Source organism: Quercus robur, chromosome 6, assembly GCF_932294415.1.
Source record: "Quercus robur chromosome 6, dhQueRobu3.1, whole genome shotgun sequence".
Taxonomy (NCBI): domain Eukaryota; kingdom Viridiplantae; phylum Streptophyta; class Magnoliopsida; order Fagales; family Fagaceae; genus Quercus; species Quercus robur.
Genome location: NC_065539.1, coordinates 43,579,125 through 43,600,658, shown reverse-complemented (window position 1 = coordinate 43,600,658; position 21,534 = coordinate 43,579,125). Strand labels below are relative to the sequence as shown.

Below are 21,534 nucleotides of genomic sequence, written 5' to 3'. Positions count from 1 at the left end.
TAATGAATATGAATATGATACCTATAATCCATAATAATATATAATAAAAAGCGTTTAACTTTTGTTCTATTTATAAGATTTTGTCATATAAGCTTTAACTATAATTATTCTATTCTATTTATTTTTGTAATTAATTTTAAATTATATTCAATATTTAAATAATCAATTAAAACCTTACCAAATTATATAAAAAATCATAATAAATACATAATACCTATGAATAATTATCATAATTATTAAATTTCATATGTAAACAAAAAATAAAAGAGAAAAAAAAAATCTTATATTATTAATTTTTCCATGCATTGCACATGTTATTATCTAGTGGCATTATTTTTAGCATTTGAGAATTATTTTTAAAATAAAAAGATTGAACATGTGACACCAAACTATTGATTACACACAAGATATGAAATATTCTTTTAAAGATTTTGTTAACGGATGTTGTAAAGGAATTTGTTAGTGAACAATTTTAAAAAAGTTTTTATGAAAAAAAAGTGGTATCAAAATTTTCTTAAAATAGTAGTTTGTTAACAAATGTCTTAAGGGCAATTTGGGAGAGAGAAAAAAACACCTTATCTTAAAGCCTGATACACACACACACACTAGCCTCTTCACTTTGAGGCTTTATTTATTTATTTTGGGTTTAATGCCATAATTTTTCTATTATTCCAATTTGAGGTTTACACGTTTTTCTACTAATATTACATACCTCTTGGAAAAGAAAATTGGTGATGAAGTGAGAAAAAAAAATTGTGAAGATCAAAGGAATTGTGGAAAGAGACTTGGGAAAGACATAAAGAATAAGAGATTAAAATAAAAGATTAGTAAAAAATTACAAAAACAAAAATACACAAACTTAAAAAATAATGATATCAACAATATAAAAGGAAACAAACCTTTTTGAAATTAGAGATAGTGATGAAGTGAGTAAAAAATTAAGGCAATCCAAAAGCTAGTGCAAAGAAACTAAAAAAGAGATGTGTGAGATATATCTAATAGAGACAGTGTGTTTTAATTTTTAGTAAAAAGATGTGTCAAACGTAGTTTTTTTATTTTTATTTTTTAGAAAATGTGTCAAATGGTAGATATTGGCTTGTTTCTAACTGTTTATATTTTTTTTTTAAAGAACACATTCTTTAAGGATATTATTAAAAAAAAATGTAAATTTCAATATTAAAAAGGGGAGAAATAAAAGAGGCTCAAATTTAGGAGTTTTAAATTTAAAATGTGGAGAGGGGAAGCGTGGATGATAAATCTGTTTTATTTATTTATTTATTAATAATTTATCCAAAATTTAGGAGTTTTAAAATTAATGATTTTACATGTCTAATTCTATCATTTAAACTTTTTAACATTTGAATTTTAGGATATTTTAAATATCAGAAAGTATAAATACAGATAGGAAAAACTCCTTAAATACTAATTTAGTATATATACCAGTTGTTGTAATTTGATAATAATAAAACAAAAGGGTTGTTGTAATAAAAATTCAATCGTAGTCATGAGCTAACTAACAAGTGCCACGTGCGTAACACACCTCTATACGAGTCAGTATGTTCAATGTGTAGCTCGTGTTGGGGTAGCTCCACTCTCTCTCTCTTAACTCTCATTTTCTATATAAACTCATCCACCCTCCTTTTTTCCAGCATCACAATTACCCATCTCATTGATTCAACCGCCACCGCCTTACCAAACCAATTCCAACGAGGCCTTTCACTCAACCCCCCGCCCCCCTTTTCTTCTCCGCCAGGTACATCCCATTTCCCAAACCTTCTTTCTTTCTTTTCATGGTTTTTGTTTTCGTTGACCCAACTTTAACTACCGCAATTCTTTTCCGGATCTGGGTTTTTTTTTCTTTCTTTTCCATTCTCTCGTGGATTCCAATTCCTGTTTGTATTTCAACTCCAATAACTTAGATTATTCGACTTTTTCGAGGTTGAGAGCAAAAATGCTCTGTTTTCTTTGTTAGTGGGCTGTTTGGAGGTTTCAAAAGTTTGGTACCATTTAGTATTTACTTATAAAAGCGCGAGATCTGGTCGTTGTTTTGGAATTGTTTCTAATTGTGTTTCGTATGAGCTAAGGTTGTTGGATTCTATATTGGGTTTTGTTAACACACATTGTGTGTTTCGCTTATTGAATCAAAAACTGGGATCTGGGTTGGTTATAGTTTAAAATTAGGTGCACTACTTTCTTTCCCATTTGTATTTTTGTATTTTTTTTGGATAGATACGATGAGATTTGAACCTATTCAAGGACAATAGACTTTACCAGTTGAGCTAACTTTGGATCTGCCTTATAGATTTATTTGATGCAGGCTTTTTAAAAAAAAATTTATTGTTACAAAGTTCTATACTATATTGTTGTTTAGTAACAGAACTTATTCGAATCTGGTTGGTCTTTATTCGAGAATATGGTCAATGGATTAGAGATGGATAATAAAGTGCTAGCCTATGAATATCCTGGAGCAATTTAAATAATGTTTCATACACCAAATGAAGATTGGAGTTGATAAAGAGTTAAATACAAGTGTGATCTAAAGTGTTTGCAGCAATTTTAGATATAATTGTGGTAACTTCGAATGCTCCTTCTATATTTGATTGACTTTCCTAAAGTATATATCTTGTTCTTAGGTGTGTAAAGGCCTCTTTGACTCTACACCATGGCCACTGGACAGCTATTTTCCCGCACCACACAAGCTTTATTTTACAATTACAAGCAACTTCCGATTCAGCGGATGCTTGATTTTGACTTCCTTTGCGGTATGCATAAAATCCCTTCTCTCTTTCGTTTTGCAAATGTTTATTTATTTTAATGACGATATAATGATATAGAGATTGAATTTTCGTTAGCGTCATGGATTAGTTTTCCATCTTTGTTGGTATTATTGGATTTTGGTGTTAATAGAGTGTTCATACTTGTATCTTTAGGGAGGGAAACACCATCAGTTGCTGGAATCATTAACCCTGGTGGCGATGGATTTCAGAAACTTTTTTTTGGTCAAGAGGAAATTGCTATCCCTGTGCACTCAGCGTATGTCATGTTTCTTGCTTTCTGTTTCTATGTTAAATCATTTTTCAATTATTATCAAATTTTGGATTTAGGATAGGTGACTACTTATGCATAACATATTGCTCACATAAAATAATCGATGTAAGGAACTACTTGGTATTGATAATTTATGCATAGATATGACTCATTATAAATAATGGAGTACATTTTTATCTACACATATGGGACGCAAACGGAGTTTTACTTGTATTAGTCCTAAGTATTGATGTTGCATGCAAAATGCCTAAAATGTTGACCATAAATCACAAAATTGCAGTATGCAAACTAAACTTTCAATACAATGGGAGTTTTGAAGATTCTGAGAGATCCATTCTTGACCTCAAGTTATTTTTCTTTAGAACTTTTTTGGATTGGTTGTTTGCCTCGCGAAACCAATCATTCTCTTCTATCTTTGATTTTCTTGATTCTTGTAATTTACACTCCCTGTGTACTAGGGTGTCCTTTTTTGAAATCAATAAATCTTATTACTTATCAAAAAAGAACTTTCGATACAATGAACATACTTGATACTGCTGTTTATATCCATCACATTTTCATTACATGTTAGAGAATACAAAGCAGCTTAATTGTGGTTTCTGAACAATGAACTTGAATTTCTGAGTTAAATTCTCTGACCTTCATGTCAATTTCTTTCACAGCATTGACGCAGCTTGTGCTGCACATCCCACTGCTGATGTCTTTATCAACTTCGCATCATTTAGAAGGTTAGCACTTATTGGATTAACTATATTTTGAAGTGCCAGACTTCTTTAATTGTATTTTATAATTAATCATATATTGATGAATATGCAGTGCCGCTGCTTCATCTATGGCTGCTCTGAAGCAACCAACCATTCGAGTTGTGGCTATCATTGCTGAAGGTGTTCCTGAGTCAGACACTAAGCAATTGATTTCATATGCACGGGCAAACAATAAGGTGAGAGGAATGTTGCATATTTAACCAGATAAAGAGAATAACTAAGCAGTGCTAATTTTAATGCTGCTGCTGCAGGTTGTTATTGGCCCAGCAACTGTTGGAGGAATTCAAGCCGGAGCTTTTAAGATAGGTGACACTGCTGGAACTATTGATAACATAATTCAATGCAAGCTGTACAGGCCTGGATCCGTTGGTTTTGTCTCCAAATCTGTATGTAGTCAATCCAACCTTTTGTCTCTTCCTAGCATGTATAGTTCTCACATTATGGACAACTCTGCCCTGAACTCCTTAGAAACTTCCTAGTAATAAGTACAACTTTCAGACTGCTCCATGGTTTTCTTATAAGAAATCTAGAACAGCATAATGTGCTTTTATGTGTTAAACCAGTTGCATGATGGGTTAAATTAATTCTCAAGTTCATTCTTCACCTTCTGAATCCTGTGTCTGATGAGGTTTGTTCATATCTGTTGTGTACCCATCAACTTAAAATACAATACTTTAACCTCATTTATGCACTTTATCCTCTTAATTCAGATGTTAGTAGAGATGTAAAAAATAGTATAGAACAAGGATTCTGTAGGAAATATAGGGTTGAGCAGTTTTTATAGCTAGGTCTTGAACAGACTCTAATCTATGAAGCACAATTTACTACTTTATTTGGCAGATGGACTTGTGCAATCTTTAAAAAGGTTGTCCCAGTGCACAAAGCTTCCACTTGTGTAATCTTTAAATTTGCTGAAATTTTATTTAATCTTTGAATGCAAAGTGAGATTTAATGTCATTTTTACATGGCTAAAACTTCCTCTGGACTTGTTCAATTTGGTTTTCTAGCACTGAACACTGTTGCGTTTGCCTAGAATGTCATGTGGGTGTTGATGCTTAAACAATTTCTTACAATTACAGGGTGGGATGTCTAATGAATTATACAATACTATTGCCCGTGTTACTGATGGAATTTATGAAGGTATACATATGCTAGCTATATTGTTTAATTTTTTCTTAATTTTGGCTTTAATCTCTGTGGATTTAAGTTGTAATTTAAACTTGAATGTGTTATTGGAACTGCTTCAGGTATTGCAATTGGAGGAGATGTGTTCCCAGGCTCCACTCTATCTGATCATGTTTTGCGGTTTAACAACATTCCACAGGTATGTTATTGCTTTTATTTATTTTCTTCTTGGTGCCCTGCCAACTGTTTCCCACTGTATGTGCAGTTTTCCTTTGTGACAAGCAATGAAACCATCTACATATTTGAATTGTCTTGCTATTCACATTCTGCAGGATAAGTCCATATTTTTTGGACCAAAAATTTATGTTCTCAATATCACGTGTATGCAATTTTCTATTGTGAAAATTTGTAGATTCTGTACTTTGACTAGCATGAAAGCTGACAAAATTTATGACACTGTAACCAAGTTTTCTTATGTTGGACAATTTACATTTTTTGTTGTACATCTATCTGAGTTTTTGGGGCTATGGCTTCCTTAGATTAAAATGATAGTTGTACTTGGGGAGCTTGGTGGGCAAGATGAATATTCCTTAGTTGAAGCCCTGAAGCAGGGAAAAGTAACTAAACCAGTGGTTGCTTGGGTTAGTGGAACTTGTGCACGACTCTTCAAATCTGAAGTACAATTTGGTCATGCTGTAAGCAACTACCTCAACTGTCTTTTACTAATATTTGATTAATGCAAGTATTCTGTAGCATAAGAGGGGCATCATTTCTAAATGAAAATATTTTTGGTATTGTTTAAATTCAGGGTGCTAAAAGTGGTGGTGACATGGAGTCTGCACAAGGCAAAAATCAAGCACTACGAGAAGCTGGAGCTGTTGTTCCCACGTCATATGAAGCTTTAGAAGCTGCGATTAAGGAAACTTTTGAGAAACTGGTTAGTTTATTTGTATAATAAAACCAAAGGAAAAAGGTTTACATGAATTCTCTTGGGCTCTTCAACTAGCTGTAATTGGCTTCTAAAAAAAAGAAAAACTAACTGTAATTGTATTTTTTTTCCCTGATAGGTTGAAGGGGGGAATATTACAGCAGTAAAGGAAGTTACACCTCCACAAATCCCTGAGGATCTTAACACAGCCATTAAGAGTGGGAAAGTTCGTGCTCCAACTCATATTATTTCCACAATCTCTGATGACAGGGGTACCTTTCAAACCCATAATATTCTAATTTAGCATTCATGTGTTTTATAGCTTAGATATCATTTGCACTAAATTCTTTTTTCAATCAATTTGCAGGTGAGGAGCCATGCTATGCTGGTGTACCTATGTCTTCCATTGTTGAACAAGGTTATGGTGTTGGTGATGTTATCTCTCTTTTGTGGTTCAAACGCAGCCTTCCCCGTTACTGCACAAAATTTATTGAGGTAGGTTGCTAATGACCATAGAGATTAGTGGGAATATGAAAAATTAGGGTTAAGAGAGAGAGAAGAGAAGAAAGGTTTAGGGCTTGATCGGTTAGTTCCTTACTGTAGCACATATTTATATCAGAGTGATATGGCAAGATTACATAAATATCTCCACGCTAATATAAAATAACAAGAGTAACTCCAACAAGATTGTTTTTGTTTGTAAACTTGTATTTGTTTAAAGTTTTTACTTGATTTAGCTGAGTGTCCTGCTTGTTTTCCATTTAAATAAAAACTTCTTCTGAAAGAACATGCGTTTACTTGTCCTTTCTCTAATACATATGGAATTGGTCAGATATGTATCATGTTATGTGCCGACCATGGTCCTTGTGTCTCTGGTGCTCACAACACTATAGTAACAGCAAGAGCTGGAAAGGACCTTGTTTCGAGCCTAGTCTCAGGTATATAGTTTGCCATCTGAACTTATTACTTAAAATTGTTGAATGGACTTGCTCCTGTGAGCTGAACTGATTATGGAATAGTGAATGATGAACTTGTTAAACAGGTTTGCTTACAATTGGTCCCCGATTTGGTGGTGCCATCGATGATGCTGCTCGATACTTCAAGGATGCTTATGACAGGGTGAGACTTGATGGCACTATGAGGGAAACTCTTTTTTTTATTAGATGGTTTGCAAATACTATGATGATTTGGAGATTTTGATATGCTATACCCCTGCTGTGTTTGCCAGAATTTGACACCTTATGAGTTCGTTGAAAGCATGAAAAAGAAGGGCATTCGTGTACCAGGAATTGGGCACAGGTATGGAGAGATTTTTATTGTCAGTATGTTTTCAGATTATGCAAGACTAGAAACCCTGGAAATTTTTATAAAAATTATGATTTTAATGGCTATATTGCAAATCTGACTATTTGAAACTCTTGTTTGCTGTGGAAAGGATTAAGAGAGGTGACAACAGAGATAAGAGAGTAGAGCTGCTACAACTGTTTGCACGCACAAATTTTCCTTCTGTGAAGTACATGGAATATGCTGTGCAAGTTGAAACCTACACTCTCTCCAAGGCAAACAACCTGGTGCTCAATGTAGATGGTGCAATTGGGTCCCTTTTCTTGGATCTCCTTGCAGGCAGTGGAATGTTCACCAAGCAAGAGATTGATGAGATTGTCGAGATTGGCTATCTGAATGGACTCTTTGTGCTGGCACGCTCCATTGGTCTGATTGGGTGAGTTAGATTACGCTAAATATTTTCTTATCCAGTCCTTTGGGTTATGTTTTGTGTTGGTTATTAAGGTACAATCAAATCCTTGATATTGACACACTGGCAGTTGGAATACTGACCCATCTAGCCTTTTTATCCACAAGGGTGATATCGTCCAACATTATATGGTCCCATAAGAGACAAGATGGTCCTATTTTTACTAATACATACATGACTTGTTAGTGACTAGAATGTATACTTCCAAAATTTTGAGTATCTAGTTTCCATTATGCACCTGAATGTGGCCTACTAGGACCAAAAACAAAAGGTGAGCAAAGGGGAGAAGAAAAAAATAAAAAAACACCAGCACTATGGTACAAAATATAGTGCTGATTCAGATGACTACGCAAGGGTGGGGAGGGGGGGGGGGGGGGGTAGCATGTGCTTCCCACACGTGGATTTTCTTTTAAAGGCCTTATAGTTCTATCTCACTGATTGCTCCTTGTTCAAAAACAGGCACACCTTTGACCAGAAGAGATTGAAACAGCCGCTATACCGCCACCCATGGGAGGATGTTCTCTACACCAAGTGAAAGCATTTTCAATTTGCTGGAACAGCTCCAACGGTCCAACCTGCTTTTAAGTAGCAATTTATTGTTCAAGTTTCTACAATTGGCTGAAATGATCGTCTGTCGTTAGACTAGTGTTTGTACTTTGTACCACTAATGTCAGGTTAAGTATCTTCATTTGTAAGCTGTATCAAAATTCATAAGAGTGAACTCTCAAACCACCTTGTTCAACGAAGTTACATTTCCATTAAGAAATCCTGCTTTCTGTTTTGTATCAAGAAGATATAATGGCATGTAAGTGAAATTGTGCAGAGCATGCAGGTCATTATATTCTTCCCATTTTGGGTTATGTTAGTTATTTTAATATGAATAATACCATTTCTATATCCTTTCTCGTCCACATATGAGACGGATCATTTGAGAGAGCTTGAAAGTTCCCGAGCATGAAAATAATGTCTTCCTTAAAAATTTCATATAATTAAATAAGATTGAACATTGAAATATCTGTTTAGACCCCAGTGATTAATTAGCTAAATTATCAAATTATATTGGTGAAGTGATCCACTCAGACAATTAATTTTTCACTATAGTTAAGCAATTAACAAATCAATAAGTAATATAAAAAGCACAATTAAGCATGACATAACATTTGGTGACGAAGTGGAAAATCAAAAAGAATGTCTTTAATGGAGAAACCACTTCGGGGATACAAACAATCTAGAAGAAAATTCACTGAGATGAGAAGAGTAGTTACAACGATATACTAAAAAGAGTTTTGTACAACTAGACCCTTTTTGTAACATGTGCAAATATCCTGCACTCCAACGAACATCTTTAAAGATTTTGTTGTAGTGAATCTCATTAAAAAAAGACAATGGTTTCAAACTCACAAGCTTCACTTTGGAATTGCAAGAAGAGGCAGTAAACAAATGTTGTTTTTTAATGAAGCACAAAGCAAAAAAAGGCACAAAGTTTTCTCTCTGAATAGCATAGGCCATGGCATTTTTTTCCCCTTTATTGAAAACTTGTGCAAGGCATAGTTTATATAGTTGCACAATTAGGGTTTAAAAAGACGACATAAAACTTATTTGTAAATAGATTAGGAAAATAGATTTTTACGACCTCACTCAAGCGAGAGACATGCAAAACTCTCGGACCTTTAATGTTCCACTTAAGCAAACTTACCATCTTGCTTGAGCACACCTCACATCGCACTTAATCGATCTCGACCTTTGCTCAAGTGAACCTCTTTAGTAAGCATTTCTTTGAGTAGCTCTAAATATAAACTAAAAAACTAACTAGATTTTCAAACGGATAAAATTACATCATTAAATTTGAATTTATTACCATAAAATGTTATGGAATGGACCAACACTAAAATCCTAACACACATGATCCTAATTCATAGTGTAATCAATAAGTTTAGTGGCACAATTAAAAAAAAAAAAAAAATTCACAGTTGTTAATGTAGTCTATTATAATCGATTCATAGGAAAATAGTATCAATGATGAGTTTATGTGAAATTAAAAAATGATTATTTGTATGCTTAATGTGGATCATGGACATATATAGAGAGCTAAGAGAGGTGATCAAAAGGATACTGTTGTGGTGTTGATCACAAGGTCTTAGATATTTAAATTAATAAATTTCTCTCTTTTGAAAAGAAAAAAAAAAATCTCATAATAAATAAGTTCTTTAATCATAATAAGAAGATTCCTTTTATAATGATTCTTGATGGCATATTATGGATGCAAGATTTTAAAGAACGTGTTTATTACTGTCATGTTTAAATTGACCAGCCTTTGAGTGAGTCAAGTTGAAATCATGCTTGGTCATCTTGACTTGATTCAAATTAAGTTGATTCTAATATAATGTATGCAAATTGAGTAGATGATATAAGAATTTTTATGTTTAGTAACAAAGATATATAACATCTCTCTCATATAAGGTACATCCTTATTACTATGCTGATTATTCATACAAGTAAGAGATAGTTTTGTTTTGTGTTAAAGGAGTTGATGAGATGCGGCAAAAAACATTTTCTTAGTCAACTGAAAATATTTTTGAATTAATCAAAATTTTATACCAAATAAATACTTGAAAATATGAAAAACATTTTCCAACAAAACAAACACAATTTTATAAAAGAATTTTTTTTTTTTTTTTAAAATTGCAAGTAAAAGAACCATTAACTCCAAAATCAAATGCATCTCCCTCCCTTTGCCACATGATAACTCATGAGTAATAAAATTAAGGACCCACATAACCCTATTATTTTATTTTTACCGCTTATAACCCATCGTATAAAAAAAAATTGTTGTGGCACTTACTTGATCTTTTAAAAACAGAAGTGCGAAGGTAAAAGATGAAGATGACAGAGGTGTCCCCGCAACAGAAAGTAAAATAAAAAATCTGCAGTTTTTTTCATGCATGGGCATGGCCCCACTTCCCAAACAAAAGAACATGATCCAAATGGCCTCATATTCCCACCAGCGTTAGCTTTTCTTATACCCACAAGTATTTCCAGCACAGCAAAATGAAAAAGAAAACAAAAAAATAAAAATACAAACAACAGGAATAAAATAGCAGCAACCAAATAAAAAAAAAAAAACAAGAACCCTCAAAATCAAAAAGGCAAAGAAAGACCTCAATCAAACCCCAAATAATTTTTTTTTTCTTTGCCCTTTCCCACTTCTCAAAGGGCATCACATAATGCAGCAACGACTACAAAAATAGCAACGCCAAACACCAAACACCAACATCACCAAATTTAGCAAACCTTGAAGCAAACACTTTTTCACTTAAAAAAACCTTAACCATACCTTAACAACTCTCTAATCATCACTGAGAAAGTGAGAATTTTTCCATGCTCATGTGGGTTTTTGAGTATTTTAAGGTTTGAGGTTATTTATTTTTCATCACCAAATCTAACAAACTCTGAAATCAACTGGGAAAAAAGAGAGAGAGACCAAACTCATCAATGGCTTCAAGTAGCAGAGCTACACACTCACACAGCACCAAACCCAACACCAGCAATAGCCAAGCTCAAAACATGAGGCTTCAACAAAGTGAGTCCACAATCCCCAAAGCCATTGCACAGTACACAGTGGATGCTCGTCTTCACGCTGTGTTTGAACAGTCTGGTGAGTCAGGTAAGTCCTTTGATTACTCTCAGTCCATTAGAACCGCAACAGACTCAGTTCCTGAGGAACAGATCACAGCTTACTTGTCTAAAATCCAAAGGGGTGGTCATATCCAACCTTTTGGTTGTATGATTGCTGTAGACGAAGTTTCTTTCAGTATGATTAGTTTTAGTGAAAACGCACGCGACATGCTTGCTCTTTTGCCTCAGTCAGTTCCCAGTTTAGAAAAGCCTGAGATTTTGACAATTGGGACCGATGTGAGGACGCTCTTCACGCCCTCCAGCTCTGTTTTGCTTGAGAAGGCGTTTAGAGCTAGGGAAATCACGTTGTTGAACCCGGTTTGGATTCATTCCAAGAATTCGGGGAGGCCCTTTTACGCGATTTTGCATAGGATAGATGTTGGGATTGTGATTGATTTGGAACCTGCAAAGACTGAGGACCCAGCTCTGTCGATTGCCGGGGCGGTTCAGTCACAGAAGCTAGCTGTCCGGGCGATCTCGCAGTTGCAGTCATTACCTGGTGGGGATATTAAGTTGTTGTGTGATTCTGTGGTGGAGAGTGTGAGGGAGCTTACTGGGTATGATAGGGTTATGGTGTATAAGTTCCATGAGGATGAGCATGGTGAGGTTGTGGCAGAGAGTAAGAGGCCGGATTTGGAGCCGTATATTGGGTTGCATTATCCGGCCACGGATATACCTCAGGCATCGAGGTTTTTGTTTAAGCAGAATAGGGTTAGGATGATTGTGGATTGTAATGCCATGCCGGTTAGGGTGATTCAGGATGATAGGCTTATGCAGCCTTTGTGCTTGGTTGGTTCAACGCTTCGTGCTCCCCATGGCTGTCATGCTCGGTATATGGCTAATATGGGCTCAATTGCCTCATTGGCAATGGCGGTTATTATCAATGGAAATGATGAGGAAGGAGTTGGTGGGCGGAGTGCAATGAGGTTATGGGGTTTGGTGGTTTGTCATCACACTTCTGCTAGGTGCATTCCATTCCCTCTTCGCTATGCTTGTGAGTTCTTAATGCAGGCTTTTGGACTCCAATTGAATATGGAGTTGCAATTGTCATCACAGATGTTGGAGAAACATGTTTTAAGGACGCAGACCCTCTTGTGTGATATGCTTCTTCGTGACTCACCTACTGGGATTGTTACTCAAAGCCCTAGTATTATGGACCTTGTGAAGTGTGATGGGGCAGCCCTCTACTATCAAGGGAAGTACTACCCTCTGGGTGTGACCCCAACTGAGGCCCAGATAAAGGACATAGTAGAGTGGTTGTTGGCTTTCCATGGAGATTCCACAGGTTTGAGCACAGACAGTTTGGGTGATGCTGGGTACGATGGAGCAGCCTCACTTGGAGATGAAGTTTGTGGAATGGCTGTTGCTTATATCACAAAAAGGGATTTCCTGTTCTGGTTCCGGTCCCACACTGCAAAAGAAGTCAAATGGGGTGGCGCAAAGCATCACCCTGAGGACAAGGATGATGGGCATAAGATGCATCCGCGTTCTTCTTTCAAGGCATTTCTGGAAGTGGTAAAAAGCCGCAGCTTGCCATGGGAGAATGCAGAAATGGATGCAATCCACTCTCTGCAGCTTATTTTGCGAGACTCATTTAGAGATGCTGAGCCAAGCAATTCTAAGGCTGTTGTACATGCCCAGCTTGGCGACATGGAGTTGCAAGGTATGGATGAACTCAGTTCGGTTGCAAGAGAAATGGTCAGGTTGATAGAGACTGCAACTGCTCCTATATTTGCTGTAGATGTTGATGGCTGTATAAATGGGTGGAATGCAAAGGTTGCAGAGTTGACAGGGCTCTCAGTTGAAGAAGCTATGGGGAAGTCTTTGGTTCGTGATCTTATTTATAAAGAATATGAAGAAACAGTAGACAAGCTTCTTTCTCGAGCTTTAAGAGGTAGTTGATTCACACATAATGTCTTTGTTCCTGCCAATTTTAAAAGTTTAATAAGAGGGTTTTATTGGCATCCTGTAGAAATGTTTTGGTCCAGTTCATTCTGTATTGCATTAAAAGGCACAAAGAAAACCATTGATCTTAAAATAATTACAAAAAATGAGTTCTTTTCTGACAATAAAAGCTGCAAGTATGTTGCATTAATTTTGATTTTTTTTTTTTTTTGAATCTGAAGTGCATGTTGTGGATTAGATTTAAAGCAAGAAGTTGCTCACTTTCTCTACGTATGTTGTGATGGCTTCGTTTGAATGGGATGTCCTAAACTCCATCAGTTGACCATTATATGTTAGCTTGCCTCTTAAATTATTCTTCCCATTTGGCGGAGTAAATTTGTAATCTGCCAAAAGTTTAGTTGTTGCTTGTGCTGTGTCAATATATTTGCATTATATCTGCAAGATATTAGGACATTTGAAACCATCCCTTACTATAAGTAGGTTCTACTAAAAAGTTGAAGTTTCCACTATGTTCTCCTTAAAAAACCTAATGGATGCCCTATCATGCGGTTGCTGATCATGTTGCTAGCATCCTGACATGGAGAGTGGCATGATGTCCAATATACATAAGAAATGCCAACACAGAGACAAAACTAAAATAGACCTGAACATGATGTTGGTGTTCAAAAATGGATTCTTGTGCCAAAAAGAGGAAGAGAAAACCATTAATCTCCATGTTTTATGGGTTGGAATGTTAGAATCTTATTCTTACTATTGGTTTACAATATATTGATTAGTATCCGAGTTTAGAAGCAACCTTCTATCTGTTGATACATAATATTTAGTATTTGCCTTGGATGGGAGTTGGTTTTGATAACATTTTGTATATCACTTTAGTTTAATCAATGCAGGTGAAGAAGATAAGAATGTAGAGATAAAACTGAGGACATTTGGCCCTGTGCATCATAAGAAGGCTGTATTTGTGGTAGTCAATGCTTGCTCTAGCAAGGATTACACAAATAATATAGTAGGAGTTTGTTTTGTTGGTCAGGATGTTACTGGTCAAAAAGTGGTGATGGACAAGTTTATCAACATTCAAGGTGATTACAAGGCTATTGTTCATAGTCCCAATCCTTTGATCCCTCCCATATTTGCTTCAGATGATAATACGTGTTGCTCTGAGTGGAACACTGCTATGGAAAAGCTCACTGGGTGGGCCCCAGGGGACATCATAGGAAAAATGTTAGTTGGAGAGATTTTTGGCAGTTGCTGTCGACTCAAGGGTCCAGATGCTTTGACAAAATTCATGATTGTCTTGCACAATGCAATTGGAGGGCAAGACACAGATAAATTCCCATTTTCTTTCTTTGATCAAAATGGGAGATATGTACAGGCTCTTTTGACTGCAAACAAGAGGGTAAATATGGATGGCCAGGTTATTGGAGCCTTCTGCTTCTTGCAGATTGCTAGTCCTGAATTGCAGCAAGCTCTGAAAGTTCAGAGGCAACAGGAGAAGAAATGCTTTGCAAGAATGAAAGAGTTGGCTTACATTTGCCAGGAAGTAAAGAATCCTTTGAGTGGTATTCGCTTTACTAACTCACTTTTGGAGGCTACAGACATGACCGAAGATCAAAGGCAATTTCTTGAGACTAGTGCTGCTTGTGAGAAGCAGATGTTGAGGATTATAAAGGATGTTGATCTGGAGAGTATTGAAGATGGGTGAGTTTTTCTTAAACAAATCACTTAAAACTATCAGTTTATGCAAAAGAAAATGTGATGCATGTAGCAATATTTTTTGTCAATTGCCTACTAAAGTCTTACAAATTTCTTTCATATGCAATGTATACTAGTTGTAAGTTATCAACATCTCTGTATTGGCTTTACAGGGAATCTAAATCTAATGCGTGTTTCTGCTAATTATATGATATAGACAGCCAGATTGATATCATGTCCTTCCCTTCAACAGTAGCTTTTGTTCTAGATAAGCCAAAAATATATGACTATATAGATGGTGATATCCTTCATAGTACTGTAAATGTACTTAAAAAGTTTTGGGGATCTCAACAAATCTACCAATGCGGATCCAGGCTAAAGAAGTGTGATTTTATCCAATTAACTTGATTATTTTCCCCGCTGGTTCCACAGATTGTGGTCCATAACCCTGTTTAAGGAGAAGAAACATCATAATTCCTATCTGGTAAAATGTATAATGGCTCTAAGAATTGCCAACACATGCTCAATTTGTAATTCTGATAATAATGATTTTATCGCCTTGCTTCTCCTTTTCATTTCCTTTTCCATTTCTCATATTTAGCTCTATAGAAATGATTTTGAAATGCTGCATCCCAGAGTCATGCTTTTAGAGTCTCATTTTGGTTCATGACTTCGTTTAAAAGGTCCTTGATTGATGTGATAGTGTGCTATGATGTTGTTATTGATCCAAATCTATTGACTTCGAATATCACTTGATTGCTGTTAGCTTATCAAAACTATTTTGACTGGCTATGTGGATTTTCTGAATTATCATTTCACACAAACACAAGTATTATTACTGGTGTTAATTATAAGCTTTCCTGCTAGGATATGTTAAAAGAGGGAAATCCGCACAATGTTCATGCTGATAGAATAAATAATCAGTTCTTTTATTTTAAATTTGCTTTGTGTTTTTGGCGAATTCCATATTTTTGCCCTTTGATTGAACATGATGCCTTTTATTTTTATCATGTCTTAATTCATTGCTACCATGTTTAAATTCATGTTTGTCTTAACATCTCATCTGAACTTCAATGCTATTTTGTTAATGAGAAAGATATGACTTGGGTTTCTAATTTTATTTTATTTGGAATCAGTTCATTGGAGCTTGAGAAGGGAGAATTCTTTCTTGGGAGTGTCATAAATTCTGTTGTTAGCCAAGTAATGATGCTGCTGAGGGAAAAAAATTTGCAACTGATTCGTGATATTCCGGAAGAAATCAAATCATTGGCCGTTTATGGTGATCAAATAAGAATTCAACAGGTCCTAGCTGATTTTTTGTTGAATATGGTGCGTTATGCACCATCACCAGAAGGTTGGGTAGAGATTCATGTTCGTCCAAGCTTGAAGCAAATTTCTGATGTACACACTCTTGTGCGTACAGAATTCAGGTATGTTGGATTCCAATTCATTTTTACCTTTTTTCTAGTTATACCATGATGGATTATTACCTATTTATTAGAAAGGAATAATTCCTTCATTTTATTTTTCCCATAAAGTTGAGCTGGTCTCAATAATGTATATGTTTTGTCTGTGTGTGCACAAACATAATTTTGCTGGTTAGTTTTAATTAATGGTTGTCTTAATTTTGATTGCTGCTTTCATCTCATTTTGTCCTTCAACACTCCTAACCATCAGTATACTCAGTTCTCAATAATATTTTGTGTTCTTTAAAAAAAAAGAGAGCAAGTGTCATATTGGACTGATTCAAACAAGTTAAGCATTCAATCAGATCTGAAGTAGTTGAGTCATCGTGTGAGTTTAACAAAGTCATTTGACTAACACTTATCATGTAGGTGTTTTATGGTGGCAACTATTGGTCCTAGAATGGATTGTTGTTTGTACTATCTCTGTAAAGTTTCACAATATGATGGTTTAAAGTTGTTAGTATTCCTCTTACCTATAACATGCTGAGGCTTTTCCTTAGTTGTCCTTATCAGTGCCAAAGAGGCTTGTGACTTGGGTTCTGTAGATATATGACATATCCTTACAGTATTCTTGAGGTCTAGAAGGTTGACTACACTTTGAGCTGTCATGTGAGGTTCTCTAACATAATCTTGAGGTCCTATGAAACTTAGAGATGCCCTCTTAGACTTGCTTGCATCATCAATTTTTTAGATTTATGCTAATCCATCAACACCTTGTTGATTTGTTCACCAACATTGAAATCCTGCTAAATACTGTTAAATGTTTGGGTTATTTATTTATTTATTTATTTATTATTATTTTTTTTATAATAATTAAAAATTTTGGGGTTAGACTAACCAGTCAGAGTTGCATCCCTAATATATGATAATTTATTTTTTTGGGGTAAAATTTATCATGTAAATCTCTTAGAGCAGCAATTTTACAATCATGCGCTTTAAGCAAAGTTAGTTGCTTGATATTTGGTGAATAAACTTGTGTTACCATACTTATGATTCCCCTGTGCGTTATGTTGGCATGGTCTTACTGATATGTGCTTTCGATTTAATTTCAATTGTGGATTCCTTGTCTTATTTTAGCCAACTTATTTTGTAAAAAAAGATTATATGGAAGTAATTTTTGATCACTTGCAAGTTGCAACTTGTTTTATCTTTATGTATATATATGTGTGTATGTGGACATGGATCTTATTATTAATTTCTTTGATATTGATTCAACTAATATTGATCTTATTTATGAAGGATGGTAAGCCCTGGTGAAGGTCTTCCTCCTGAACTGGTTCAGGACATGTTTCATAGCAGTCGATGGTTGACTCAAGAAGGCCTAGGGCTGAGCATGTGTAGAAAGATTCTAAAGCTCATGAATGGTGAAGTCCAATATATCAGAGAGTCAGAAAGAAGTTACTTCTTAGTTATTCTAGAACTTCCTGTGCCTCGGAGAGGCTTAAAGAGTATTGACTAAATTATTAGCATTAAAAAGAGGCCCCAAAATCAAAGCCTTTTAGTTTCAACCTGAGATACTTCTTCTGGCATATACCCTTTGGATGGCTTCCATAACCTGGTTGGTTACAAGGATTAAACTTGCACCAAAGTTCATTCAGCTGAGTATTGAATAAGATTAAGAACATGTCCTTCTACCCACTTGACATGTTATTCACATTGCTTTTAGGCAAACACCAGTCTCAACTTCCAAACACAGTTTCTACTTATATAAGATAGCTGATTGATTTCTAGCTTAAGTGTAGTCTTAAGAAGATCTCTCAGATATAGTTATGTGCCAACCTTTGTTGCATGGTGTGCCACCATGTGTATTTATCACGTGAGCGAGTGCAAGCGGGTGCCATTCGAGATTGGTATTGAGGATTCCATTGTGAGAAGCAGTGCTTTCATGGAATTACGGCAAGATTGACTAGCTTCTTTCTACTGCCATATTCTACTGCTTTTGGGTTACTCCTCCTAAATATAGTTTGTTGTATATCCTTTCTATCTGTGTAATAAAGTCAATAGTCCTGCTATAGTTGTTAAATTTTTATGTTACAAGTTGTGTGAATCTGATTAATGTATGTATATGTTTTTGGTCCATTCGGTATACAAGTTTATTTTTAACTCATGGTCTTGTCTACTTTATGAGTCACGGTTTGGCGAAGGCATCTTATGAATAAAATTCCTTTGTCTCATCTCATGAATAAAAATCCCGTATATCACCACTAGTGTTCTAATTTACATTTCATTAATCACAACTTGTCATATCTTTTTTTTTTTTTTTTTTTTTTTTTCTAAGAAAAAAAATCAGTTGAAGTTTAAAAAGAAAAAAAAAAAAAATCAGACATATGACAGACTATGATAAATGGAACATAAAGTAAATTATTAAAAATGGGATAGAGAATTTTTATTTGTATTTCATGCATCGTGTATCATTCCTCTCACAATGTGTAAATCTCACATGGCTATGGAGTCTACACATTATAAAAATAATGATGCACATATCAAATACATGAGATATTGTATTGTTTCATTTTGTTGTGTTTTTGGTGTATAGCAGCGACGGATGCTAAGGGATATGTGAGATTTGGTGTCGAGAACGTCTTTGAGCATGTGGGTGGAACATTCAGTTTGCTGTTGATATTCTGCAGTCATTCCGCCCCCCCCCCCCCCCCCCCCCCCCCCCCCCTAAAGCCATTCTAAAAAAAAAAGGGTGGAAGGAAAAAAGCCCTTTCCAAGGGTAAACCTAGAGAGATTATTCCATAGTGTAGTAGGACATGTGAAAAGGGACAATGAATGATCACCACCGATTTCCCCATCTCTTTAGATGGGGATGTTCCGCTGTCCTTTAACATTATGGTATGGATATGGTAGCTCTATCATATTAAAAGTTGACCTATATAAAGTTTAGAGTTAGCTGAGATGGTTTTGCAATTATTTTTTGGACTGTTGTCCAAGCTGCCAAAAAAGTTTGGTTCATTGGGATAAAGTGCACCCCGGAGATATCAGTTTCAATAAAACATTTTAAAAATATGCTGAAGCACAAACTGTATAATTAATTGAAGATAATGTACCTTTTAAAATTGGGAATTGGATGTGACTGGCTGAAGCAATTTCAGAACTTGAATGGGGGATGAACTTTTAAGGTCAAGATCATGGGTTTATATTATTTATTTATTTATTTGTTTTTGTGTATATGGTGGAGATAAGGATGCATCGCAATGCCATATTATAGAGCGTATTAAGGGCTTTTCCTTAAAAAATGATAAAAGCTCAGCCGTAATGGAAGTGTCACTTGTTTCCCTTATTAATGGCAAAAGTTATCCTCTAAGTTGGGAAAGAGAAATTTGAAGATTTGATGCTACCTCTAGTTGTCTCTATCACACTCACAATTCTACTGTGCGTGCACGCCCTTAATTATGCTGTGCACGCAAACAAAGTTCCAGCGAGAATAACAAAGTTTGAGAGAGAGAGAGAGAAACTTGTGTCTTGCTTTCAAGATTCAACCGTGAAATCGAGAGTAAATTAGTAAAGTTCGGTTAACCTATACCTTTAGGTATTTATTAAAGATGGAGCCAGGAGTTTGACTCAAGGGAGGTGTCTCTAACCTCTAGTTCAACGGCTTCTTAGTTACAGATATTTTTATTTTTATTTTTATTTATTTTTATTTTTTATTTTTATGTGTGCATTTGCTAAGTAAAGACAAAATTATTCTGTTTAAAACTTTTTAAAGGACCAGTTGTTTGTTTGAGTAAAATTCGTTAATTGGACTTAATTTTTTTTAGCTTTGTTATTGGTGATTTTTGTTGTTGCACAAATGTTTTTGGGCTAGTATATGTTGTTTTAGATTTTAGATCTATAAATTTTTTTAATGGTCTTTAAAATGAGGAAAGTGCTAGAGATATATTGCTAATATAGTGAGTGATTATTAATAAGTAAAAAAAATGATGTAAGTGATAGGACCAGATGCGAACCAATAAGAATTTGTACCTCAACAGTTTATAAAAATATTATAGATAAATTTGTAACTGTAACGTTACTCAAAAAAGAATAAATGATATTGTTAAGGGACCAAAATGTAATTTTATAGAACAAAATTGTTAAAATTAATGCATATATATATACTAATATATTTATAAAAAAAAAAAATTTAGGGGGGGCCATTGCCCCCCGGTCAATTAATGCCTCCATCCTTGGTATTTATTAATCATTCATTTTTTTTAAAAAAAAATTATGAGAAACTGAAAAAGCTATAAAAAAATTTGACAACTTTTTCAATTTCTCATAAAATATTTCATAAAATAGTTTACTAATGTATGCCCTAAGCGCATACGTTAGTAAAACCCAATTAGTAGTACAAGGTATATTAAAATTTGCACAATTGTTAATATAGTATATTGTGATTGGAACATTACTTTTATCTTTGTCTTCTATTAATATTATTTTTATTATGACAAATGCAGTTGTAAAAAAACTTTGTCTCTGGGCCAGTAGACTTATTACTAGAAAAGGAAGGGAAATTGAGTACCAAAAAAAAAAAGAAAAAAAAAGAAAGAAAGAGAAGACACTGTTCTTAGGAGTTAGGGGGACAATTAATAGAGAGTCCAAGGTTAAGAACACAAAAAAGATAAACGAAGTCATATATTATATGTTTTCTATTTTGTTTGTTTTCACTTGCATTAATAAAGCCTCTGTGTATTGAACTTTGGCGTCTGGGTGAAGAGAGGTAACAAACAATTTCTTTTGTCGTGGTTCTCCCAGTGTTTACTTATACCTAAAATTAAAATGTCAACAAAGCCAGATGAACATGATCTAGACAGCTTCTAGAGACAAGCAATTTGCAATTCTTTCTGACATGCATGAACCTTCATGCGTATTAACTTCTCATGCCTAATTACATCCATTATCTAGCAAAACTAATCGTATTTCCAGCTATACATAAAACTAGAAGACCTGTATTGAAACCAAATAGGGGTGGCCTAAGTCAGTCCAAGGAACACGAGAATTAAGTAATTTAAGCCTAAAATTAAACAAAATTCAGATAAATTTTTTGGGTAAATTACATAAGGTTTCATGAAATGTAACTATACCAAACTATGGACAAAATGATGCTCCACTTTTAGGTTTATATTTGTATAAATATGATAGATAAGTCCATGATTGACACTTTCTAATGGAATATTCTACTTTAAAAGAAAT

At 34.7% G+C, this 21,534-nt stretch overlaps 2 protein-coding genes across 3 annotated transcripts; both read left to right on the top strand.

Annotated features, from left to right (window-relative positions):
• Nucleotides 1-1,585: 1,585 nt before the first annotated feature.
• LOC126688901 (ATP-citrate synthase beta chain protein 1) lies at nucleotides 1,586-8,515 on the top strand. Of its 2 annotated transcripts, none has more exons than XM_050383828.1 (17): nucleotides 1,586-1,753; nucleotides 2,634-2,762; nucleotides 2,931-3,033; nucleotides 3,711-3,776; nucleotides 3,865-3,988; nucleotides 4,064-4,198; nucleotides 4,892-4,952; nucleotides 5,060-5,136; nucleotides 5,477-5,632; nucleotides 5,746-5,874; nucleotides 6,005-6,137; nucleotides 6,233-6,360; nucleotides 6,698-6,803; nucleotides 6,908-6,984; nucleotides 7,094-7,164; nucleotides 7,301-7,585; nucleotides 8,078-8,515. In XM_050383828.1, the coding sequence occupies exons 2-17, from the start codon at nucleotides 2,663-2,665 to the stop codon at nucleotides 8,151-8,153; spliced, it is 1,827 nt and encodes a 608-aa protein (XP_050239785.1). In that variant the 5' UTR covers nucleotides 1,586-1,753; nucleotides 2,634-2,662; the 3' UTR covers nucleotides 8,154-8,515. The 2 variants fall into 2 exon arrangements, with proteins under 2 accessions (XP_050239785.1, XP_050239786.1); XM_050383829.1 differs by having other exon boundaries at nucleotides 1,619-1,753; nucleotides 2,616-2,762.
• A 2,218-nt stretch (nucleotides 8,516-10,733) lies between these two features.
• Nucleotides 10,734-18,463, top strand: LOC126688900 (phytochrome B). The gene is made up of 4 exons (XM_050383826.1): nucleotides 10,734-13,187; nucleotides 14,089-14,896; nucleotides 16,027-16,320; nucleotides 17,596-18,463. Exons 1-4 carry the CDS (start codon nucleotides 11,111-11,113, stop codon nucleotides 17,813-17,815), a joined length of 3,399 nt encoding a protein of 1,132 aa, XP_050239783.1. The 5' UTR covers nucleotides 10,734-11,110; the 3' UTR covers nucleotides 17,816-18,463.
• Nucleotides 18,464-21,534: the final 3,071 nt, after the last annotated feature.

Excerpts from the sequence above, each read along its gene's own strand:
- LOC126688900 (XM_050383826.1), top strand. The coding sequence starts at position 11,111 with ATGGCTTCAAGTAGCAGAGCTACACACTCACACAGCACCAAACCCAAC. Across the intron at positions 13,188-14,088 it reads TCTTTCTCGAGCTTTAAGAG|GTGAAGAAGATAAGAATGTA; the intron begins GTAGTTGATTCA and ends TAATCAATGCAG. Across the intron at positions 14,897-16,026 it reads CTGGAGAGTATTGAAGATGG|TTCATTGGAGCTTGAGAAGG; the intron begins GTGAGTTTTTCT and ends ATTTGGAATCAG.
- LOC126688901 (XM_050383828.1), top strand. The coding sequence starts at position 2,663 with ATGGCCACTGGACAGCTATTTTCCCGCACCACACAAGCTTTATTTTAC. Across the intron at positions 3,777-3,864 it reads AACTTCGCATCATTTAGAAG|TGCCGCTGCTTCATCTATGG; the intron begins GTTAGCACTTAT and ends ATGAATATGCAG. Across the intron at positions 7,586-8,077 it reads CGCTCCATTGGTCTGATTGG|GCACACCTTTGACCAGAAGA; the intron begins GTGAGTTAGATT and ends GTTCAAAAACAG.